The sequence below is a fragment of the Aspergillus affinis genome (genome assembly GCF_023601865.1).
Source record: "Aspergillus affinis strain CMG 70 chromosome Unknown NODE_58_length_197389_cov_86_389201, whole genome shotgun sequence".
NCBI classification, from domain to species: domain Eukaryota; kingdom Fungi; phylum Ascomycota; class Eurotiomycetes; order Eurotiales; family Aspergillaceae; genus Aspergillus; species Aspergillus affinis.
Genome location: NW_026515839.1, coordinates 96,436 through 113,398, shown reverse-complemented (window position 1 = coordinate 113,398; position 16,963 = coordinate 96,436). Strand labels below are relative to the sequence as shown.

General features: G+C 52.6%; 2 protein-coding genes across 2 annotated transcripts; both read left to right on the top strand.

Annotated features, from left to right (window-relative positions):
- Positions 1–3,847: 3,847 nt before the first annotated feature.
- On the top strand, positions 3,848–9,132 carry KD926_008633 (DNA-binding E3 ubiquitin-protein ligase SNT2; the record flags this gene model as incomplete). The annotated part of the gene is made up of 2 exons (XM_053101377.1): positions 3,848–4,619; positions 4,730–9,132. 2 exons carry the CDS (start codon positions 3,848–3,850, stop codon positions 9,130–9,132), a joined length of 5,175 nt encoding a protein of 1,724 aa, XP_052955051.1.
- A 4,536-nt stretch (positions 9,133–13,668) lies between these two features.
- On the top strand, positions 13,669–16,919 carry pdeB (3',5'-cyclic-nucleotide phosphodiesterase PDE2; the record flags this gene model as incomplete). The annotated part of the gene is made up of 4 exons (XM_053101376.1): positions 13,669–13,840; positions 13,914–14,514; positions 14,586–14,648; positions 14,705–16,919. 4 exons carry the CDS (start codon positions 13,669–13,671, stop codon positions 16,917–16,919), a joined length of 3,051 nt encoding a protein of 1,016 aa, XP_052955050.1.
- Between the last annotated feature and the right edge of the window lie 44 nt (positions 16,920–16,963).

Here is a 16,963-nt window from a genome sequence, read left to right as displayed (position 1 = left end):
TATATCGGTCAGGAATAGGCAAAGCATCTCGAGTCCTATCAGCTCATCAAGCTACAGACACACCCTGTCGACGACTAGGCAAGAGGTACGATTAGAATCGGTCATTCCACAATCCACATCAATAATCCCGAGCCCAAGGATGGGGCCTCTGCTTTCGGTGGTGTGGCAGGCTAGTCGTCGATTGTAATGTGGCAACACAGAGTCGGGACGGCCACCAGGCAGCAAATCATCGGCCATGGAGGTATTTTTTCCTGCAGCAGAAGACATCATTGGCTCACATCCCGAGTGGTATATCACCCTCGGAGCACCCAAGGTACGTAAGTCGCTTGACCGTTTTGCATCATGGCAAGAGAGAATGCCAGTACTAGTGCGGCTTGGGGAGCGATGCAAGATTCCCAAAGCGATCTGATTTTACCAAGCACAACGAAGACAGCGGAACCTTTGTGATATTTTTTTATTTATTATTTTGTAACTCTGCTACATGCAACGATTGTACGGAGTACTCTACATACAATCGCCTAGAGGATCATCGATCAGCTCCAACAGGCTGCCAGATCAATGGGTGGCCAAGAACGTAAGAAAAAAAAAAAAAGTAAGAAGAAAAGAGCCCCGTCGCGGCGGGGAAGGAAAAGGCATTCTCCTTCCCAGCGCTTTTCAGCCGGCAGGAATAGCCAACCATATTAATGACTAGGTTTTCCGGAGGCGCTAGCAAAGGGTTTCCCTCCAGATTGTGTTATCATTTGACTCAACTTTACCACCAGGCGATCAGCACGCTGCCATGGCGCCTAGTGATACCTTGAGGAAGAAGAAAAAAAGCTGCTACGTTCTCTGATATTGTAGTAATAAAAAAAGAAAGAAGAAATTAGATCGAACCAGCGGCTATACCGTCCGCCCTTCCGATGGCAACGCCGCCCGGCGTATGGCAGACGGTCCGTAGTTCGCATAAGAACTCGCGCCCATGCCTAAGGATCTACTGTGTAGCTGCTAATCATCACTAGTTGGTTAGCACTGCAGGAGCCATGGAACCCGTGTTCTGCTCCCTTTTCGGTGCTGTTTCTGAAGTTCTGAACCGAGTTTTCGGTCGTCTATTTGGAGCTTTACCATTTTCAGCGCCTCCCCATCCATGCTCTTTGAGGCCCTCTTGGGTGGTACAGAAGTCCCATTCTGCAAAATGCCCCTCCCCTTGGTTTAGCTTCCCTTTGCCCCCCCGTAATTATTGTTGCCGCACTCGGTTGAATAATAAATTCTTACACTCGACCTCACGTCAGGGGAAGGATGTTCGACATTATTTTACTCACTCCTTCCCTTCTTCTATCTCTTTATATAAGAGACTTGTCAGGCTTTGCTATTTTCTTCTTTTTTTCTTTCTCTTGGATTCTTGACATGGTCTTGAAAACAGTCCCAGCTTGTGCCTAGTTTCACTAGGTATCATCCAAAGCAGGCAGTATCATACCGATGTCATCTACATCTGTTACAAGACAAACAAGGGAAGGAAAGGAAAGGAGGGCCCCGTAAATTGGGTATTCAAGAATCATCATCCATCCTTCTTGAAACCTCCCTATGCTGATCTTATCTATATCCACATTCAACCCAGAGAATGATAGTGATAATGATAATAATCTCATTGTGAAAGCCGGAGTCATGGATTATTGATCAGTAGCCCAACGGGATAAAAACAGGCCGTTGACCAGAAGATTCCGACCTACAGTGCTCCGAACGGTAGGGACTTGGGTTGTCTGCTGCGCCTGCAACGCCATTTAACTCGGAGGACTTGGCAATTTGAATTTCAGATCCAACGCGCATGCGCTGCCCTACGTGACAACATTCCTGCCACAGATTATTATTGTGCATCCATACCCTTTAGGTTTCCCTCGGGTCGACTGTCCCTCTGCGGTGTACGGAGTACAAGCCCGTAAGAAAGAGAGAGGAAGGGGGGAGAGAAAAGAAAAAGAAAAAGAAAAAGACAACGACCCAACCCTCGATGCTAGTTTAGTCTATCTGTGTAAGAAATATAACCATTTCAGCCCTGACCCAATCAAAAAAAAAAATCTAAAATAATAATCAAATAAAATCACTTCCATTCCCTGAATCGTTTACCCGTTTATCTTCTGTTTCTGCCTTCCCTTGATTCCACTGCCCATCCGTCTTTTTTTCTTTCCTTCCCATGCCCCCTTCCCATATACCGCCACCAGTGGTTCGGTCCACTCGCAATCCCTTTCCGCCAGGACTGGCGACAAGGCGTCTATAACTACTCCGATTCCTTCCCGCTAACCCAGTTACTACTTACTACGTAGATCATTCAACGGGGCAGCATGCCATTCGAAGGGAGCAAGGGGAGCAACCACCGATCTAGTTATGGTTTTATATAGTAATCTTCCTCTGGGAAAGAAGTAATTCGAGACATATGAATTGAATAATGATCGTGATCATGATAGTCAAAACCCCGAGGCGGGACCAGCGAGATGACCACCGGCACGCTGGGCCCGGCCCAAGTATCAACCCATAATTCATGATTATTATTTTTTTTTCGCTCAAAGGGCAAGGAGATGGTCATCATGAATTTTCTCTGGTTCTTGGTGGATGGAGGATCCGTCATATTAACACATCGGGACTAGGGGCGAGGACGTGGACTGGTCGGGATCCTGGACGGCTTTCCTGAGTCTTCTGTTCTCTTTCTTTCTCGCTTCTGCTCTTTTCTCTTCCTCTTCTCTCCTCTCCCTCTCTTCCTCACCTTCCCTACCGGCGACTCTCTGCCACTCTTGGCTTAGTCGCCTTTTCCTCTCTTGTGTCCCTCTACCCGACTCCACTGACCCACCGACGTTTGTCCTTTCTCTCTTCTTATCCCTCCTCCCTTTCCCGTGGTGTATTCGCCTCAATATCCTCCTCAACTCCCATCTTCCCTCCCCCCTTCGCTGCACTTGCATACACCCGGTCAGACTATCCACTAGTTCGAGTCTATTATCGGCTGGCTACGTCTGTTCCAGATTCGTTTACTCTTCATTTACTACACTCACGCCACGGGGTCTTCTCTACACCCCCCCCCCAATCGGTTCTAAGGGCTTTGTTCTTGTGTTGCTTTCACTGCACTGTTACTATCATTGGACTACAAGCACCTTTGACAGCCCGTTTTCTTTTTCTTTCCCCTTCCTTTTTTTAATTTCTTTCCTTTCTCTCCTTTATCTTGTCTCATCTTGTCTCGTAAATTTTTCCTTCCTACATATATTCGTCTTTCGTCTTTTGTCTTCCCTGCTCGGAGGTCTTCGAAGGTTCGATTCTCTTTCGGCTAGTAGTTTATTCTTGTCATTCCCGGCTGGTTGTCGATCCTGATAGTCGGGTACGCCTGTGTGCCATTTTTCGTTTTCCTCAATTCGCCATTGACCTTCCAACTCCCTTGCGGAAAACCAAAGGCACCATTCAAAGGGGAAAAAAAGCAGGAAACGAGAAGGGGAGATAGGACGATTACGATTTTCTAACCTGGGCAACGAAAGTGACGCTCTAGTCCATTTTGGGCCGACACTCTTGCCCTCCAGCACCTTTTCTCCCTTTTTCGTTTTCCCCCATTTCTCTTTTTCTCTTCCTCCCTCTTCTGATACTCGGCGGATAGTGTTCGACACCAACCATCTGCACCATCACATCTCATGAGGGATCTTCTACCCGACACGGCCCGTTGCTGAGCTTTTGCATCTCTGCGTCCGAGGCATTCGGTGTTCCCACCCGTATCGAAGACCCTCCGACGCAGCGCTGGAGGCGCATTGCTGCTTCCTCACGGGTCTTTGATTTTTGTTTTTCATTTTTTTGTCCCTGATCTTTCATCCTTTTTTTCTCCTTTCGCGCTTGAGGGTTGGTCATGGCCTCGGATAGGTCACCGCCCCAGAAGTCGCAGCAACACGTGAGTCCCGACTCTCCCTCTGGTGCTCCTGTTGCTGCCGGCCAACGACGCATGCCCACCCCTGGTCAATCTTCACGAACGGAATCGGCCGACTCTCCCACCCCCCAAGGGGCCGCCACCGTGAATGACCCGCCCACTCAACTCATGGCCACCAGCGCATCTCCTTCAGAGGCTGCTGGTACGGAGCCACCCAGCACCTCTGCTACTCCGGCTCCTTATGGCACCCGTTCCAGAGGCCGTAATGCTGCTCCCCGTCCTAACTACGCGGAGGATCGCGACATCGACATGGATCTAGAGGCCTCCCAACCCGCAATCAAATCTGGCAAGCGGACGAGTGGTGTCAACCCCAATGCTAACAACACCCCGAATGGCTCAAAACAAGAAGCCGAAAAGTCAACGCTGTCGTCTTCAAACGCGCGGAAAAATCAAACGGCGGTGAATGGTGCAAACGTCGCCTTCGCCGCCAAAGATTCGATTCCTGGCACTTCGTCCTTTTCTGCCAAGCCTGAGGAGACCGGCGGGTCGTCAACTTCGAGGAAACGAAAACAACCCGCCAGTTCGTCAAGTACCAACACCCCCAATGGCAACGCAACCAAGAAGGTCTTCACAACAGCCCCGGGAGCTACCCAGGGACACGGTGAATCTAACATGGTCTCTTTCGAGAGTCGCGGCGCCTACTTGGAAGATGGAAAAATCACGGCTGACGATGGCACCACATTTGCGGTGAATGGTGAGTGTCTGCCTTTATTTTTTTTTTTTTAAATTTTTATCTTGTCTTGGGTTTTCCCCAGCCTTCGTTTCTCTATTGAAATTTATTATGATTGACTCTTCCCCCTTTAGACCATGTTTATCTCATCTGCGAACCGCCGGGTGAACCGTATTATCTGGCGCGGATTATGGAGTTCATCCCTTCCAGAAACGCGCCCTCCGGCCCGATCGAGGCGCTGCGGGTGAATTGGTATTATCGACCACGTGACATTCAACGCAAGGTGGCCGATACGAGGCTTGTATTTGCGTCGATGCACTCCGACACGTGCCCGCTTACCTCACTACGAGGGAAATGCCACATCGCGCATTCGTCGGAGATTGAAGACTCCGACGAATATCGGAAGAGCCGAGACTGCTTCTGGTATGACAAGATGTTCGACCGTTACATCCATCGGTATTATGAGGTAATTCCCACCAAAAAGGTGATTAACGTCCCTTCGAATGTCAAGAAGGTTCTGGATGAGCGCTGGCGGTTTGTTCTTGTGGAAATTGGGAGAGGTAAGGAGTTATGCAGTGCGGTCAAAACTTGCAAGCGGTGTAGCTTGTATGCCGCGAGCAATAACTCTGTGGACTGTGCCGTTTGCCACGAAACATACCATATGTTATGTGTACGACCCGTCCTGACCAAAAAACCGGCACGAGGATTCGCGTGGGCCTGCGCCGCCTGTAGTCGAGCCCAAGAGCGCAAACTTGAGGCTCGACATACTCCGGTTCTCGGCGAAACGCAGCCAGAGGTCGAGGAAGAAATCGTCGAGGAGGAAGAAGAAGAACCACATGTCGCAACCGATACGGCCGGTAATACCCCCGCACCCGTCGAGGAGCAGGCGACCCGACCAGCTACGGAAGAACAGAAGGCGCAAGCGCGGATGTGGCCGTATCGCTATCTAGGCCACCATTGCAACGTTGAAGATGCTCTCGACTACGACGACCGAATATACCCTCGAGCGAGTTCCCGTTTAGGTGGACGACACCAGGCTCAAGTCACTGAGTGGCTTGGACGCCCCGTGAAATACGTCAAGCCGGTAGACATCAAAAAGAAGCTCCCCAAGGGCTCCAGCAATCGGAAGGATTCGAAACTCGCCAAGGAAGCACACGCCGCCCAAGAAGCCGCGAAGCAAGAAAGAGCCAATCGACCGAAATATGTCCTAGATGAGCCGAAGGGGTACGTACCAAGAGGCGAGGATGAGCTGGTCACCGTCGACGGGAAGCAAGTTTACACCGCAGAACCGCTATTCAAAATGCCCACTCCGACCCAACTTTCTTTACGCGGCGAGGAAGACGCCCCCGGCGCAGATCTGAACCCCACCGACCGCGAGCAGTTTATCGATCGATACATGGCCCGGGCAAAGGAAATAGCGCCCGACCTGGATGTGACACCATACTCTACGAATTTTCTGGACAAAGCCTTGGAACTACTGTACTCTAATAGTTTCGACGCTGATGTCGCCCTAGGCAAGTTGAAGCAGATGAACAAGTACGAGGACCTCAAGGAACCGCATCTGAGCCCGGATGAGGTGAAGCTGTTCGAGCAGGGGGTCTCCAAGTTTGGGTCGGAGCTGCGTCATGTGACCAAACATGTCGGCACGGTGCCGCATCGTCAGATTGTTCGCTTTTATTACATGTGGAAAAGGACGAATCGCGGTCGCCAAATATGGGGCACCTATGAAGGTCGGCGGGGCAAGAAGGAAGCTAAGCGAAGCAGTGCTGCAAAGCTTGTTGACGACGTGGCAGACGACCACGACGACTCCGCATATGACAACGACAAAGCAACCGAGAAGAAACGCGGATTTCAGTGCAAGTTCTGCTTGGAACGAACATCACGCCAATGGCGACGTGCCCCGGGAGTTCCGCCCGGCACCACGACGCCGAGCGAGCCGTCTTCTAGGCAACGCGACAAAGGCCCGCAGCTTACCGTGGCCCTCTGTCTGCGTTGCGCTCTGCTGTGGCGGAAATACGGCATCCAGTGGGAGAGCGTTGATGAGGTCGCCAAACGCGTTAACCAAAGCGGCAACAAGTCGTGGCGCCGGCGCATGGACGAAGAACTGCTGGTCCAACTTCTCCTCGGAACGGAAATCCCAATCAGCATCAGTCCCGCGACCGCGGCTACGGCCGCCTCGATTGGTGTCGTGGTGAACGCCAATCCCCAGGTGCAGCAAGAGTCGACCAAGAAAAGGAGGCCCATTAACGACAAGGATAGTGGTGCCAACTCTACAGCCACTTCAGTCGAGCCCCCACCGAAGAAGAAACCAGCCCCCGAAAAGGCTCCGGATCCGCCGCCCATCCACCCGGATCCTCCCAGGGCCAAAACGCTCCCTTGCGCCGTTTGCAACAAGATGGAACCCATGGGCGATCAGCATCTTTCCTGCCGAGACTGCCGTCTAACCGTCCACCGAAGATGCTATGGCGTCAGCCCGACTAGCAATTGTGTCAAGTGGTTGTGCGATATGTGCTCGAACGATCGGAGCCCGAAACTCTCGACTCGCTACGAATGTGTCTTGTGTCCGGTGACCTGGACTGAACATGAGCTGATGGAGACCCCGAGATCGACCCACAAGAAGAAGAGTGAACGAGACCGGGAGAAGGAGAGACTGGAAAAGGAAATGGTGAGCGAGGCCATCAAGCTGTATCGACAAAGACAAGAAGCCGTGGGGAAACCGGTCGGTCCTCGAGAACCACTCAAAGCGACTACCGGCAGCAACTGGGTTCATGTTACTTGCGCGGTCTGGACGCCGGAAATCAAGTTTCGCGACGCGAAAAGTCTGGAAGTTGCAGAGGGATTCGGACTCATTCCCTCGGAACGGCATCAAGAGGAGTGTAAGATTTGCAACTCCACCCGGGGAGCATGCGTGCCGTGCCATTTCAACGGCTGCAATGCTCGGTTCCACGTCGGCTGTGCGCACCAGGCGAACTATCTTTTTGGGTTTCACGTGACACCCGTCAAAGGCTCGCGAAGAGATTCCGTGAGTAGCGTCAAGCTTGGCGAGGAGACGGGAGTCATCACGGCAGGGATCTGGTGTCCTAACCACACCGTGACTTCCGTTGTCCACGAAATCGGCGAGCCAACTGGGGAAGATGGCGAAAACGCCCTCGCGCGGTTTTCTGAGATCTACAAGCAAGCGGATCTGAGCAAGACCGAGACTGAACGGAGGGCTGCCTCTGTGCAGCAATATCCTAGCGCGTCATCGCATGGAGGGACATCCGTGATAAGCCGCCGGTCGGCTTGTGCTGCCAATGGTATCTCCAATCCCCAACCGATTACTGTCAAGGACAATCCGAAGAACACCGTTACATCGCCCGAGGCTGCCCCGGACGAGATGGACATCGATTCCGACAATCGCCCCCCGGCCCGGATCCTCGGCGGAGGAGATACGACGAAGAAATGTGCACGTTGCTCGACCGCGTACAGCCCCAGGTGGTGGCCCGTGGATAAATCACGGTTGGCGACCATTGTTCATCACGGTACGCCATTGCTCAATGGTGGAGGCTTGAATGAACCTGCCGGACCCAGATATCCGAGTGCTGCATCGGCGAGCCCACCGTACCTTCATCGAACCCCCTCGCAGCCACCGCTCCCGAAGCTCAACGGGGAGTACAGCCTTGCCGAGCGAAATACGACTAGTCTCGACGGACCTGGAGGCCCGCAAGGCCAGGCGTTGTACGAATGCCATAAATGCCACCTCAAGAAAATAGCGGCTCAGCCATCTCCCGAGCCACGGCCGTCTCCGTACTCCGCTCAGCGTCCTGTCCTTCCGGCTCCTCGACTTGCCGAATACCACGGCCACTCTTACGCGCCTCACGCGCATCCTCCGCAGACGGGAGGAGTCCTTCCAAGGCCGATCGCACCCCCGCAAAATGGACACAACGGACCGGAATGGTACGCGGGATATGAGCAACGACCGAGTGATTACGGCGACAACAAGCTCCGAAACGGCATCCCAATTCCCAGTTACCGCGGAGGGCCTCCGGGACCGCCGCCGCCGCCGCCGACAGCACACCACATGAATGGATATGCGCCTTCGCCTTCCCACCACGCGCCTCCGCCTCACTACAGCGGAGCTCATCCTGCCCACCCGCCTCCTCAGCCGTACCCACCCCATCAAAGTCCCTACGGGCCCGTCGCCATGTCCTCGCCTCATCCCTCACACACGGCAGGGTCACGTGCGTACGCGCCATCAGCCTCACCTCCGGACGTGCAAGCAACAATGGTTCGACACTCGCCTCCGCATTCGCTCAGTGCCCTGAATGGCGGGCCGCCGGCACGTGTCTACTCGGTTGACCGCGTCTTGAAGGCGGCGACCCAGTCGCCGCCAGTTTCCCAGGCGCACGTCGATCCCCGGGGACTCACCCCGGCCAAGTTGGAGGAGACGCCCGTCCTGGCACCGGCGGCCCTCACGAGCAGCAGTCGGCACACCAACGGCACCAACGGGTCGTCTGGTGCCAGCGCCAGCCCGTCGTTGAAGAACTTGCTCTCCTAAGGCAAATGTCTTAGCCTTTCCACCTACCCCTTGTGTACGATAGTTTCTTCGTTTCCTCGATTTCCTGTTTCCCGTCTCTGGCATTTAAAAGTGGGGTTTGGGATACTTGCCATCAGCGTTGCTTTTTAGACTTTTAACCGATTTACCTCTGTTGTTCTTTATTTAATGTTCGTTCATTTTACCCTCGACATGTTTTCTTTTCTTTTCTTTTCTTTGTACCCCATGAATTTTATTCCTTTTCGATGTTTCCGTGTGTATTTTCCTTGGTCCTACATTTTCTCTTCCATGCGTTTTACGGAAGCCGCCGTGTCTTGATTACACCGCCATTTACGAGAAGTCTGTCTGGGATTAGGAAGTTAGGGGAAGGTGCATGGGCAGGTTTCCATCCCTCAGCGTTCAGGATTTTGCATTTACAATCGCACCGATACTACCACGACGATGAATGAGAGAAGCTAATCAGTTCTAAATGTACACTTCTAAATACGATGTCCAATCCCGACCCCGGATTCAAACAAAGGCGACCCCCGGTCCCGGGTCGACTTGGCCCGCCACGGCGATGCGGGGTAGCGTACCTTGTCTGTGGACTTGGGGGGACGAGAAAACCTAGTAGAACGAAACGACATGGATGGGACTCCGGGGTAGAGGAGAGAGGGCGAGAGGACGGCGGGGATGATCCCTGAATGCGAGGGGGTCGATGTTCCTATTCCGCAGATATATAGTGGTCGAGCCACATGCGACCGGCCTTGGACTCCCTACGTACAGCATATACCGACCTTAGTAGCAGGAGCAGGTAATATGGGTGGTACGATGTACTCCGTATGTCTCCAGATAGGATAGGATCTCGCGGGATTCCTTGCCCAAGAGTAGGTACTCCGTCGTAAGTAAGGTACGCCCTCAGATCGGTGGATCGTCGACTGGTAGGTGAACAGCAAACATAGAGTTTAAAAGAGCTCGATCTGTTCGACCTCCTCACATGGAACACAAAGAAAGTCCAGTTGGTTCCCGGGGAACTAGGCTACCTACCTACACCGTCCTACTGAGTAACCGTCACTGGGGAACCTAGTCTACTCAGTACTCCCCGCCCTTTGGCAGACGCGGAACGAATCGGCGTGACGGGATTTGCAAAGACTATGGCCCCAGGCAGTCAGGCAACTAATTAGATAATCGGCCGACCTGAGTCCACTTTTTCCTGCCCACTTTCTCAAGACGAGTCCACATTTACTTGCAAGAATAATATTCAGGTAAATTGATTAAGCATGAAAATTTATCCCGTGGGTTTTGAAAGTCCCTCACCTCTGCTAGTCAGTGCCAGCCAGTGCCAGTGCCAACCCGGTTAAAAAAAGAAAACACCGAAAATTAATGAGTAATAAAAAAAGATCGAATCATCGTCATCGCGAGGGAGGGATGCTGGAGACCTGATCGCATGATCGCATGATCGACCGTTACCCCGGAATGCAGCGTAAATTGAGGACAGGGAGAAAAGAGAGAGTCGAGGACTCGGACTCGAGAGTTCGGCAATAACACAATCAAATAAATCGAATCAATACTCCCTACTCATACTCCGTGTACAGATGTTGCCTCCTACACCTCTGTACCACGCCGATTATATCATAATGCATCACCTTCAGGGAGTTGCGTCAGTGGTTGGTTGCCACCCCTGAGGGCTCCAACCAGCTCAGCTTCCCCTCAACGTGTTGCCAAGTCAGTCGCTGCAGGAATGCGGATGGAATTTCTAGAATCACAAACAAAGATCGCCCAAAATTACAGCTGGCTTTTTACTTACTCGTAGTACGGAGTACGACTGGTACGTAGTACGAAGTAGATGATTGCTTCCCTCCACTCTGTACTCTGTAGATCTCTGCCTCACTTACCCAGGCTTTCTCTCTTCAGATCAGTCCACAAACCACGCCCGGTAGCGAAAATCAAAAGAGAAAGAAAAATAAAAATAGGAAAGACAAGTGATGACTGACGACTGAGTCAGTGGGACACGATGCGACCGAAATCCTTCGACCATCCTGTGAGGCGGAGGTTATTCTTAGTCTGGCGTAGTCGATGGATTCCGTCCAGCCCGCGAGATTCTAGAAAACCCACGAAGCCTGTCCTGGACTAACCATTTCGTCCCCGCTCCACTCTCTCCGCTCACTTTATCTGTCTCTCTCTCTTTTTTTTTTTTTTTTTTTTTTTTTTTTTTTTTTCCTGTCTACGGAGTATCTTTCCGTCGGAATGGAGGGATGGATGAGTATCTAGTATATACTCTGTACTATCTGTACGGAGTAGACAGGGTACAGGGATCGTGGGGTGATTTCTATACGGTGTACTCCGGATGTTCATCGCTCCTCTCCCTAGATGCTGGGGCTGAGGATTCGATCCCTGTGTGTAGGGTATTAAGTATATTAGGTACATACCTACCTACGACGAAGAAGAGGAGGGAATTCATGCCTGGACTCTGGAGGACTAACGTGGACATTTTATATCGATCCCGGTCACGGTCCCGATAGTGAGTCAAAAAACAAGATCCAGGCAGGCCATCAGATGATCGTAATATCGCGGGCAGAATCTAGACTGCCTCTGGTGAGGAGGACCGACGGAATAAATAAAAATACCAGTACCGGATCGGCCCCATCGGCGAGTCTCTGACGACGCCCGCACCCGCCGTGCCGCGACCTTCTGGAAGTCTGGAAGAATCATGTCTTCTCTGCAAGTCGTTTCTTTTGCCAGTCATCCTCACTGAATAACTACTCAGTACTCAGTAGTTAGTTAAACAACGGAGCTGAGTAACGAACACCTACGCAGTAGAATCATTGATCCAGTGCATACTCCACACTCTCTATCTCCCCATCGGTCCCTCAGTGCCAGACGATCGATTCGAAGCCTTGGATCGCACTGCCCAAAGAACCTCAACCCACACTTTCCTCGCCCTCCTCCACTTTTTTTGCCCTTCGTCTCTCCCTGTCTTTCTCTCTTTCTCTCTCTCGGTTCCCATCCTTTCACCTCTCATTTCTCCTCTCTTTTTCCCTCGCTCACCAATTATCAGCATCCCCGGTCATATCGCCTGTCCGAACCTCTGGCCCGTTGCAGGCCCTCTCGCCATCCACTCCCCCTCTTGTTCTGCCTCTGTTCATTCCCTTCTCCTCACTTTACCAAGTTACCATTTACTGCCACTGACTGGCAACCTTTTTTCTTTTTCTTTTTTCTCTTTTCTTTTTTTCTTTCTTCTTTTTTTCTTTTTTTTCTTTCGTTTTATCGTTGTTCCCGGGTTCCTATTTTCTTTTACTGGAATTATTGCAGTACGGACCATCCTCTGAAGCCCGAACCTATTCCCACATCACATCCACACACCCTCCGCCCCCCTTGCAAGTCCCTCCCGTCTGGTCTCGGGACTTGTTTTCCCTTCTCTCTGTCTGTCTTTCTGGCTTTCTCTTCAAGCCATTTCGGCCCCTTTATCTGTGACATTCACCCCGTACTTTGCTTTGCTTTGCTCGCGCTCTCTCTCTCCCTCTCTTCCTCCTCTCTTCTCCTCCCCCCCCCCCGGGTCACCCACCCGATCGATTTCTCCCTCTCCACTTTCCACTGTTTCGTCTTCATCTTCTCTCCGTTCAGCCCGGTTGGTGGCCCGTCATGACGCCCTAGTATTTTCTTTGTCTCTTTTTTCACCCCCTTCGAATTTGGACTGGACACTCGATCCTTGGATGTGTCGCGATTCCCGTGCGATTCCCCCGATTGAATACTCCCGGCCGCCTTTTAGTCTGCGTGGAACGTCGAAGTGACCCTCTCGAGTACTACTTCTAACCCCATTGCCTTCCTTTTCGGTCACCTTTCTCGCCGCTCAATTCCTTTCTTCTGTCGACCTTGGTCGCTTCTTAATTTCTTTCTCGACTGTGAAATGTAAGTGATCCTGCGTCTCCGGTGGTCGCGGTCGGTGGAAAGCGACAAAAAACGTGCGTGCGGTACAAAGAACTGGGATTATGTCTCAGGGAAAAGGGGAATTTCCGACAGATCCTGACGCTGGCCACCTCCCTCGATTGTCACTGGGTCATTCAATCAATCTGCCGGAGGATAACCCGCAGTGGACAAATACATTGTTCGATTGAGCGCTCCGACCTGGATCGTTGTTCGGGGATCTCCGATTCTCTGGTCGCATATCGTGGTTCGACTGTTACGCCGTTGTCGCCTTTGCCCCGATTGCACCTCCTAGCTCTCTCGTGAAAAAATGAAAGAAAAAGGGTTACTGACGCAGTTATACAAATCAACAGAACGAAACCTTACATTCACTCCCTTGATATTGCAGCAATTTTCTTCTCACCACCCAAGACGTTACCGTCGTCGCTTCCCTTTTGTATATTTTCCGCCTGCCGCTCGTTTCTCCCACGTCTCGGCTTGCCCTCAACCATTGCATCTCAACCTTATGAAGGTCGGGTGCTAACCGAGTAGAACTTAACGTCCTCTTCTCTTTCTCTCGCTTCTCGTAGTGCGTTGTGAAACGGACTGCGACCTCGAATTTCCTTTCCGCTTTGTGTACCGAATCCAACCGCCATCATGGATCGCATTGAATGTTCAGCAGTATATATTGATCATCGCGTTAGTTCGGAACGATGGGTGTCAATCGATGGATCGGCAGATACTGCTAACGCCAATACCTTTCTAACTGCCGACGAGCCCGAATCCCTTCGCTCCGACGTAAAGCTTTTGTTGGGAGTTTCCGATCGAAGTATGTACCTTGCGGTTTCGCTATAGCCACCCTGTGATTAGATCCTTGTGCTAACGATGGGGTTGGAATGTAGTCTACCTTTGCCAATCCGGAGCTTCTCTCGCCTCGAAATTGGCCGAATGCAATGACAGGGGCATGAAGTCCTGTTCGCCCATCTTCGCGTTCTTCGATATCGACATGAACGACACCGAGTCCGGCCTATCTCGGCGCAAGAGCAGCCGTGGTTCGTGGCCAGAAATCGCCCCTCCCTCACCGACGTCGTTACATCGCCAATTCACATTTTCGTCGCAATCCGAAGGAACATACGATCTGAAGCTGCTCTCCGGATTATCCGCCGATATTCAAGTCCAGGAAACTCCGAACCTCATCGTGCCAGTCGCAATTTTGCGCTCGCCGCAAGGTGTCCCCACCAGCGCTCCTTCCGATGACCAGCGCGGCGATGTCCCGGTTCCAGGGCTCCAGCAGATTTCGAGATGTTTAGATGCCGGCGCGGTGGACGTTCTAGCGGCTCCTCTAGACAAGGCCAGAGTGCAGGGTCTCATCGTACACGCTTTCAGGATTCGGAAATCTGCGCTGAAGGAGCAGTCGCGCTTCTTATCGAAGAAGAAATTGCGCAAACACTCGTGGGTGGGCGTGCATGATGAGCAGCCCTATGCTTATTTGAGAGAAGCCATGTAGGTTTGCGCCGGAGGGGAATCCTTGGCCAACAGCGAGTGGTTGCTAATGAACATGTGTTTTTTCGCAGGGTATCGAAATTGATGAAGGGCATCTGCAACCCCGAAGACTTTATAGAAGATTTTCAGGAACGGTAGGCGAAACGTCCCACCCTTTTCCTCCGGATGATTTGCTCATGTTGGCTTGCAGGGAACTGGACATACAGCCCGAACGCTTGGAACTCATAAGAGAGAAAATTGGGTCATGGTCGTACAATGGCCACGATTTCTCCGAGGATGAGCTAGTGCAAGCTGCGTTTGAGATGCTCCAGCACGCCTTCACCCTACCCAACCTGGAACATTGGCATCTCACGTCGGATGAGCTCTTGGAGTTCTTGCTTGCCTGCCGCACCTCCTACAACTCTTTCGTCCTCTATCACAACTTCCGACATGCTATCGATGTTCTGCAGTCCGTATTCTGTTTTCTGCTCCACATTGGCGCCTTGCCGCCCGTTGGATCCGTTTCCCAGAAGCCTGAGTCCATCTCGCCGCTCGCAACTCTTCTGACGCCGTTCGACACTTTGACGTTGCTGATTTCTGCGATTGGACATGATGTCGGCCATCCCGGTGTGAACAATTTTTTCTTGGTCAAACTCAATGCGCCTTTGGCCCAATTGTACAACGACAACTCGGTCTTGGAAGCCTTCCACTGCGCCGCGTTCTCGCAAATTCTCCGTCGCTACTGGCCCGCAGCCTTCAAGGATAAACAACTCCGCAAACTTCTGATCAGCTCGATTCTCGCTACCGACATGGGCGTTCACCAGAAGTTCATGGAGCGGCTCGGGTCGTTACAGGAAAAGTTCCACGAGAATGGCAAATCTCTGGACGGGTGGAAGCCGCAGGATCTTGATATGTACAAGACGCTCCTATGCGGCCTGTTGATCAAATGCGCCGACATCAGCAATGTGGCACGCCCGTGGCACGTGGCGGAAAAGTGGACCAAAATCCTGCAGGAAGAATTCGCCAACCAGGGAGAGATGGAGAAGGAGGTCGGGATGGAAACGGCTCTGTTCGGCGGCCCTCCGGAACTGGGGAACACCTTCAAGCTTGCGACGGGCCAAATCGGGTTCATGTCGATATTCGCTCTCCCCCTCTTCGAAGGCGTGGCGGACATCTTGCCCGGCATGGAGTTCACCGTTGAGCACATCCGCAACAACCAGTCTAATTGGCATCTGCTCGCCGACCTGGAGCGAAAGAAACAGGCGTTGCGCGGTGAGCTCAACCCAGAGGACGTGCTTTCTCCCCGCACGCAGAGCCCCGCGACCAGTATCAGAGGTCTTCAAGGCCTCCGTGCGCCGTTGGCCACGCCGGGCCCTGATACGCCGGTCAAGCCAGTGTTCCCGCCCACTGCGACGAACAACCGAAACCAGGCCAATGATTACTTTGGATCGATTCGGTCGCCGTCGGAATCCACGTCGCAATCGGGAGATAGCCTGAACGAAAACGCCATCAGCCCGGTAATGTCGCCGGATACGCCCGGCCCATCGATGGACATCACCGGAATTCCCTTCACGACCGAAACGCCGACGCGAAAGTCTTCCAGTGCCGTGCCTGATCTCGCCAGGATGTCCATCGCAGAGGCATCTCCGGAAACCGAAAATGCGACGACGCCGGTGCCATCCCATGCGAATGTTGCAGGCCACCACGCTAGCGGTGATGCGAACGGCTCTTCAACTTCCTCCCAAGACCCAGCTGTTTTGGCCGCCGTCGTCTATGCGCAGGAAAACCAAGACCACGATGACTCGGTCGAGGACGGCACCGGAGAAAGACCCAGCAGTTCGCGCAACATGCCATACCGCCGCCATCACGCCAACACCGGCTCGTCCGGTCGCACGTCGGGCCCGTCGAGCTCTCAACGGAACAGCTGTACTCGGACGCACAGTCTCAGCAATTATAGCAACAACATGACGCCCATCTCTCCTGCGACAAACGCCACCAGCTTCCTCACCGTGGACAGCGGTGATGAAAAGGGTCTTTCACCGGAGGGCAGCCCAGACCAGGACGACTTTGGAAGGGACAGCAGCGCACGCCCTAGCTCGTCGAGTTTCGCCGACAACAGTGGGGAACAGCATCCCCGATCTCCCAACAGTCCCACCTCCCATCCGATGGACGACGCTAGCAAGGGTCATCACCTGCACTTGAACTCGCCGCGCCGAGAAAACGGTGTCGGCAGTTCTCATTCTACGTCGACCGATGCGAGTATGAAACATGGCCATGATCCGCACCACTGGAATGACATGTCCGGTGGTGAACAGCAGCAGCAACCGCAGCAGCAACCTCGCAAACGCCGAAGCCGTCTCCGGTTGGCCTTTTGGCGGCGCAAAAATCATCATTCGCATCAACACGAACTGAGCGGCGAATCATGAATGATTTTGTTTCTTATTACTTACCATTCTTCTTATCGAGGAAA